Here is an 8362-nt window from a genome sequence, read left to right as displayed (position 1 = left end):
TTTACAAAATACGTCTGTGGCATTTTTCTGTGGGTCGTACCACATCTGGGGGACGTAGGGGCCTTATTTGCTCCACAGGCCGTAGTCTGGGGACCCCTGGTATAAACATACACTACTGTCAGAGCCACTGGTACAGAGAACTCAATAACATCTTCTGACCAATCAGGACGCAGAACTCAGCAGAAGCTTTACAGGTACTGTGTTGGATTCACTGAGTACAAATAAAGGCCAAATATTAGTGTGATTATTATGAATAATTCATCCAAATTAAAACAAATACAATAAAGTCAAGTCAAGTCAAGTTTATTTGTATAGCGCTTTTCACAACAGACATTGTCTCAAAGCAGCTTTACAGAAAACAACAGTGAAGGTGAATGGTGTGCGTTTGTCCCTGATGAGCAGCCGTGGCGACAGTGGCAAGGAAAAACTCCCTTAGATGATATGAGGAAGAAACCTTGAGAGGAACCAGACTCAAAGGGGAACCCATCCTCATATGGGTGACATCAAAAGTTTGGTCATAAATCTTTCAACAATACAGAACAATTTGTGATCATCATAGATCCAGCATCAGCTTCTCCATGCCAGGGCCTTTAAACACTCGGCATCTACTTCTCCATGATCATCCATAGGTCCATAATCTTCACGAGGTGGGACGTGACTGGAGCTGGCCAAACCTCAGGATGCCTCGGGATGGGGAGAGAAAGAGAAGCAGTGGAGAGGAATTAGCGTAGCTGCTGTTCATGATATTAACAGCACAAGTTGATAATGAACAATAAAATGATCTATAAATGATTTCACTATAATTTACATTTATTATTGGTATAATTTAAATATCATTTAGTAAAAAACTTTGCTTTTGGTTAGTAATGTGAGGTAAAAAACAAATCATATAAACTAAATAGAGCTCTCACACACACACACACACGCACGCACACACACACACACACACACACACACACACACACACACACACACACACACACACACACACACACACACACACACAGCCCTCAGGTCTGTTGACAGAAGAAGGCTGACACGCCTCATTTGTTCCCCGAGGCTCTTTAACAAACTCTTAAGTGCTGAATGACTCACACGTAAAGTCCTGCAGCATCACCAGAGCTCAGCGGGACAAACACACACACACACACACACACACACGCACACACACACACACACACACACACACACACACACACACACACACACACACACACACACACACACAAGCGTATATACACACACACACACACACACACACACCCCTTTAGGTACTAAGACTCAGGACACACAGGTGAGACCTTCAGAACTTCGTTGTCACTCACTGACATCATCACCATCTTCTCATCTCTGCTCAGGTGAGTCTCAGAGTCTTTCTCTTCTCTACAATTCTAAAGTTCTGCTGAATCTCTGACACATTAAACACCTGGTAGACTGTAGACGTGTGAAATAAATATATTTTAAACAAATTAAATAAACTCTGACCTAAGAAGGTTCCTGAGTTGTTAAAGTCCGTTCATGTGTGAAAGTGAAGATCTCAGGTGTGTGTAAACGCTGTGTGCTATGAGGATTAAAACTTATTGTATTGGTTTATTAAATTGAATAATCACTGAATAATATTTATGGTATAAAATGTTTTAAATGTTGTGTGAAAATTCTACAGCGTTTCTCCACATAGAAAACTGTGTTGTGGAAACCAATAATAATTAATATCAGTATTAAATATTTAATATGAGCAGTGTTTTTATTTATATTTTTATATGTTTGTTTTTATCATTTTTTGTATTAATTATATTCATCCATTATTATTAATTACGCTCTTCTATTATTTCTATTTCTATTTGATGTGCAGCTGTTTGGTCAGTTCTTTCATTAATTAATGAATAATTACAGTTCCTGCATTAGTGATGTAATTAAGTTTGTGTTTATTAAAAAGTCTTTTGTGGGTTCTTTGTGTGGGTTTGAATTTTTTCCTGATTTTATTCTGGATTATTTGTTTGTGTTGTAGATTATTTGTGTCGATAGAAATGCGACTTTGAGTAGATTTTATCTTTATGACAGAACGAGAGTCACAGTGTCTATAAAAGAATAAAATTTCTTTCTCAGGATCATCACCGGTGTGTGTGTGTGTGTGTGTGTGTGTGTGTGTGTGTGTGTGTGTGTGTGTGTGTGTGTGTGTGTGTGTGTTCAGACCTTCAGTGCTGAAGTGTGAGTAACGTCGTCTAGAAGGAATAAAACCTGTAAACCTCCTCCAGGACGAGACTCTCTGCAGTAAGTGTCAGATAACAAGAAAACAACACTAAACACAGATAAGAACATTATAAGGACACACACACACACACACACACACACACACACACACACACACACACACACACACACACACACACACACACACACACACAAAGTTCTGCCCACATTCTACGTTCTAATGAGACTTTAAGCTTTGCGCAGGGGTCGGCCATGCTGGAACAGGTTTGGGTCTCCCAGTTCAAGTAAAGAGAAAATTTATGCTCCAGCATCAAAAAAGTCTGATACAATTGTGTGTCTCCAGGTTTGTGTAACAGTTTGGAGAACCACCACCATGCTTCACAACTGAATGATGATGATCTTCTACAGATTTCATGAATACACTTCAGTTTATGTTTCATCTGACCAGAAAGCCTTTCCTCAAAAATATGATCCTGTCTTGAAGTAGCAGCTCCTTTCCTCTATTACAGCCTCTGAACTCTCAGCTTCTGGTAGATACGTTGGTATCTGATGGATCTCCAGGGGTTTCTTTATCGTTATTTGGGGTTTCAGTGGAACCTTTCAGCTTCAGACCTTTCAGAGGTCACTGTTCCTCAATCCTGACTGAGTTTTTGACTCACATTTGGATTTGGATTTTACTTCAAACTGTATGCGCTTAAGTGCAAAAGTTTGTGCACCCCTACTTCACTCTTTACCACAGTTTAAAGGCTTCCAGAGAAGCAGGATGTTTTGGACCAAAGTCCTTCAGCAGCTGTGCAAATACAATACTGTATTTCCTTCTTGAAGCTGCAGTGAAATATAATAACGTAAATAATAAATCTATTGTTCTTTATATTTCAGTTTGTTCTCTTGTTCACAAATCAGCATTTTATACGTAATAATTTAGTTTTGTGTTTTTTGTCATATTTATTTTTCTCTATTTTCTTCATAAGTCATTAAACATCCTTACATATGAAACTTCACTAAAACATGAAGATGTCAGTGAGCACTAACTGAGCAGGATCTTCATAGATGTTTAATGAATGTCAGCTTTTTTGAATAAAAGAAAAAGTTATTATTCCATGCAATGTTTTTGGTCCACCTTAATCCAGTTCTGGTTCTGATTAAATACTCAGAATTGCTTTACAAGAAGACATGTTAATATGTTCCTGATTTCAGGACAGAAGACGACCATGTCGAGTCCCAGCAGGCCTCATATTTATGTCGATGTCCCAGCATTCCCACATGGTCACCTCTCACCGTATTCTGCTGAGGAACATCTCAAGACCTTGTACGGTTTTCCCAGCATGCCAGAGTACCTGTCCCGCTTCGACATGCTGGTGTCAGAGGACACGGCGTGGATCATGAGGAAGACAGAGACCTTCACGTCTATGGACAGGGATGTGGAGCTACGTCAGTGTAAGGAGGCGGAGCAGGACTCTGTGATTGACAGCACAGCGGGACACAGAGCTCAATGTGTGGGTCTGATTGGACAGACGGACATGGAGGACAGGTGTCTGGAGCAGGTACAGAGTTTAGTACTGGATGAGGTGCTGAAGGACATCGAGACGGCGTGCAAACTCCTCAACATCACTCCAGGTGAGAAAGAAAAAGAGAGAGGAATAAACAATGAATTACTCTGAGACTGAAGACTTTCAGCACTGACACTGGAGACTCCTTCCATAAACGTGTCCCAACAGAAAACATCAAATTATTCATAATTATAGGTTTTTATTTTTTATACAAAATGAAATTTTTTTTTATTATTATTTCATTTATGTGGAATGTGTTCCTGTACACAAGCAGTTACTATGGAAACGACACCGTATCACAACAATAGCTCTGATATCAATGTAAAGCTTCTGATTAATGATACAGAAGGAACTAATGTTCTAACGCAGGGGTCTTCAGACGCCTTCAGACCCCTTAGGTGATAGAGACATAGAGCAGGGACCCCGATAAAAAAATGTGTCAAACACAGTCAATAATAATAATAGAAACCAATTAAATTACGCCAGTTCTATTATATTAGAACAATTAGAACGATGTTGTTGTTCATGATTTGCTGTCTGTATATTTAAAAAAGTTTTATGCAGCACAACAAACATATTTTGCAGTCAAAATTTATGAACTTGTTTATTTTTGTTGTTGTTTATTTTTGTTGTTGTTTAGTTTTGCCTTTTATTTTCAATAGATTTGCAGTTTCATACATTTTCCTGATTTCACTATCAGATGGACTATTTTACATTTACATGAATTTCAGCTTTAATTTTAATAGAACTGTATGCAATAGTGATAATATTTTTTTTATAAAATAAAACCCTAAGTTATTTGTGAATGAACACTAATTAGCGGACCCCCTGCAGTACCACCACCCCCACAGAAATTATGCACAGAAAGATCAGGAACTTTTCTAACCAAATTCTCATACACACAATATCCTTCGTTTCACTTCGCAACAAGAGAAAAGAGAAAAAACTAAAGAAATGAATGAGTTTCCCTGAAACAGGTGTGTACATTAGAGAACTGACCAATGGCATGAAGGGTGGAGACCAGACTCGAATCAAGACCATCAGCATGTGACGGATTTATTGATTTATTTCTTTTGATTATGTTCACGTCTCCAGATCCTACAGAATGGAGCTCGGGACACGCACAGAAGTGGTTGTTGTGGACGGAGCACCTGTATCGCCTCCCGCAGGTGGGAAAAGCCTTCCAGCACCTGAGCGGCGGCGACCTGTGTGTGATGAGCGAGGAGGAGTTCAGGCAGCGCTGCTCGCCGTGTGGAGACGTCCTGTTCGCTCACCTCGACATCTGGAAGACCGGTAAGCACATCTCACACTCACTGAACTCTGGATTGCGATTGGTCAGAAGGCCACATGTTCCACTCTGAGACTCCTGTGCTCTTTATTTCAGCCGCCTGGATGAAGGACAGATGTTCTCTTGAAAACAACGCTTTTATCGGTGCAGGAACAGATGAGCTGTGTGCTGAAGCCGACTCGTCCTGCAGTGGGCAGCCCATCCACCTGTGGCAGTTCCTCAGAGAGCTGCTCCTCAAACCGCACAACTACGGACGCTCCATCCGCTGGCTTAACAAGGAGAAAGGTGAGGACCACTTCACAACATCTACATCTAATTCACCTTCGTCTTCATCTATACACACTTTGTCCAGAAGCCTTTTTATAAGCCAGGAACCCATAAAGAACCTTTTATTGGACATTCTGTGAATTATGGAGAGTCTTTATGATGCTCATATTCCACCCGAATGAACGATATGAGCACAAACTGAAGATGTGATTAATCTCCGTAGCAGAATAATAATGCAGTAAGGACACCTTCTACAATGTTCTCAGCGTGTCACAATACATTTGATATAAGATGTAAAAAAACGCTGCTGGTAATTATCTATACACTGAGCTGAGTGATTGGATTTTGGATCTGAAGGTTGTGAGTTCAAATCCCAGCCACATTAATCTGCCACTTCTGCGCCCTGGAGCAAGGCCCTCAACCCACAGCTGCTCAGTTGTATGAATGTAATAAAGTCGCTCTGGATAAGAGCTTGTGCCAAATGCTGTGAATGTAAATGTGAGCTCAGGTCATGTTCTTTTCATGCAGAGATCATGGCTGTGATCATGAACATGCTGTCATGCCTGTGGCAGAATTTCCACTCGGAACATTACAGCTAGGATTTTTTTTTTTGTGGGAATTCTGCCAAAGGCATTACAGCATGTTCATGATCACTGCCATGATCTCACCTCGAAGAACAGCCAACAGGACAGGAGAATCACTGAGTTCTACAGATTTTACTTCATTATTAAAGAAAGGAACAAACGACACAACACAACCTGGGCCTGTTTTTATAAGATCTCATTTCAGTTGTTCTGAACAGTTATTGTTCATGTCCATGTTCATCATTTGATTTTGGATATTCAGAAGGAAAGCAGGTGAAAGTAAAAAAAACGCAGAGTAGCAGAAAGAAGCAGTAAGTGACTGAAAGATCGTCCTGTGCAGGTCTGTAGTTCACACTTTTCTTCTCCCACCTGCAGGAATTTTTAAAATCGAGGACTCAGCCCACGTGGCTAAGCTGTGGGGGATCCGGAAAAACCGTCCAGCCATGAACTACGATAAACTGAGCCGCTCCATTCGCCAGTACTACAAGAAAGGCATCATAAAGAAGCCGGACGTGTCTCAGAGACTCGTCTATCAGTTTGTCCATCCGGTGTGAGGAGGTCAGTGAGGAAACATCTCACTCCGGACTGGAATTCCAAGGATACGGAATTTCCCTTTGCTTCATGTTTTAGTGACTCTTTCAAGAGGAGAAAAAGACTGAAGACCAGGAGGACACGTCAGGAACGCTGTAAATCCTGAGAACCCTGGAAAACCTTTTACAGATTCTCACATGCATCCTGATGATGACATCACTATTTCAGTGTGTGTGTGTGTGTGTGTGTGTGTGTGTGTGTGTTACACAAACTACTGTAACACTCATTATTTTTTCTGCATTCCTGAGTGTTTTATTCCTTTTACACCACAGCGACTCAGCAACACCTTTACATTTATTTAAAAACATCTCTTAATATTTTGTATAAATTTATTGTTACACTAAACAATTATTTCCGTTATCTCTCAGGTTACAGTATCTCTAAACACTCCTTCCCCCATCAGCGCGTCTCTCTTGATGCAGTAATAGAAACCTGTACTACTGTGAGAGCTTCTGTTCCAGAGAATCCACCACGACCAAGCGGAGTCCAGAACCCAGCAGCCATCTGGTTTAATCAGATTTGTTCCTCATCAGGAGAGAACACGAGGGGTCTGTGTGGGTTCTCCATGGTGTGTTTATTCAGTGCTGGAGGTTTTCCAGTCGTCTGTTTGCTCTTTGCCGGGAGATGTGGAAGGATTTCAGAAAAAGCTCATGTCCACACACGGATGTTTAGCAACATGCAAAGCGCTTGAACCTTCCGGCGTTTCTGATTGTACGCAGAGTTCCACCACCTCACTGTTGAAAATAATGCAGACTTGTACAATTGTCATTGTAATAAACACTTGTGTTCATTATGAGTCAAGTTCACTGTGAAGATGAGCAGTAGGTCACAGAGTAATAACTAAATATCTTCATGACTGCAATACACCAGTATGTAGAGGTTATATCCTAAAATCCTCTGTATAATGAAATTAAACTCGAGTAAAAGGTGAAGAAGAAATTTCTAAATGATTAATTAATGATTGTTCTTTTGATACATTTTGTGAGATTCACTCAGAAGATCAAATGCACCACCTTGTTGACAATTTGAGCTCTTTTGTAAGAGGCAATACCCAAAAAATACCATGTTTGTGCAAAATCCCAGACCAGTGAAAACCGAACAGATTAAAGTTGATGTGAGAGTGTATTGTAACTAGATATTCCTGGATTTAGAGATTTTGACCAAACCGTTAAAAAGATATTCATCTACATTATTTACAAATTAGTCACAGATTTCACCAGGTGGTGGCATTTGGATAGAAAATGGTCTGCATTTTAGCTCCATTTCACAAACTTTTATCAGGTGGTTATTTGGGCTGCCAAACACACAGCAAGAAAAAGAAGAAGAAGAAGAAGAAGAAGAAAAAAAAGAAGATAAATACGGTACCTTGGTGCTTGGCCCCCTAATTGTAATACTAATGCACCTCTGTATTTATCAGCTGCAGTGCATCATGGAATTGCAAGCAAACGCATTATTTATTACTAAAAACACGTCATTAATTAAAGTAAATTATAAAACAATTGCTCACAGTTTATTTTCTCAAGCGTTTCAATAGTTCAACTATTAAAACAAAGAGCTCAATAAAAACTATTATAAAGGAACTAAACTCATTTATACCTCATTTATACCTCATTTATAGCCCCCTCTCCTGGTCAGTCTGAGTACTGGATTGTGATTGGCTGGAAGGAGTTCAGGTGTGAATAGAGGATTGTGATTGGCTGGAAGGAGTTCAGGTGTGAATAGTGGATTGTGTTTGGTTGGAAGGAGTTCAGGTGTGAATAGTGAATTGTGATTGGCTGGAAGGAGTTCAGGTGTGAATAGAGGATTGTAATAGGCTGGAAGGAGTTCAGGTGTGAATAGTGAATTGTGATTGGCTGGAAGGAGTTCAGGTG

At 40.1% G+C, this 8362-nt stretch overlaps 1 protein-coding gene across 2 annotated transcripts; it reads left to right on the top strand.

Annotated features, from left to right (window-relative positions):
• The first annotated feature begins 1030 nt into the window (after positions 1 to 1030).
• LOC310741563 (SAM pointed domain-containing Ets transcription factor-like) lies at positions 1031 to 7332 on the top strand. Of its 2 annotated transcripts, none has more exons than XM_083569485.1 (6): positions 1031 to 1358; positions 2192 to 2271; positions 3409 to 3828; positions 4857 to 5054; positions 5146 to 5334; positions 6276 to 7332. In XM_083569485.1, the coding sequence occupies exons 3-6, from the start codon at positions 3423 to 3425 to the stop codon at positions 6452 to 6454; spliced, it is 972 nt and encodes a 323-aa protein (XP_083425611.1). In that variant the 5' UTR covers positions 1031 to 1358; positions 2192 to 2271; positions 3409 to 3422; the 3' UTR covers positions 6455 to 7332. The 2 variants fall into 2 exon arrangements, with proteins under 2 accessions (XP_083425611.1, XP_083425610.1); XM_083569484.1 differs by having other exon boundaries at positions 1032 to 1358; positions 2107 to 2271.
• Positions 7333 to 8362: the final 1030 nt, after the last annotated feature.

The sequence above is a fragment of the Silurus aristotelis genome (assembly GCF_946808225.1).
Source record: "Silurus aristotelis genome assembly, chromosome: 19".
Taxonomy (NCBI): domain Eukaryota; kingdom Metazoa; phylum Chordata; class Actinopteri; order Siluriformes; family Siluridae; genus Silurus; species Silurus aristotelis.
This window is presented reverse-complemented; position numbering and strand designations above follow the sequence as displayed.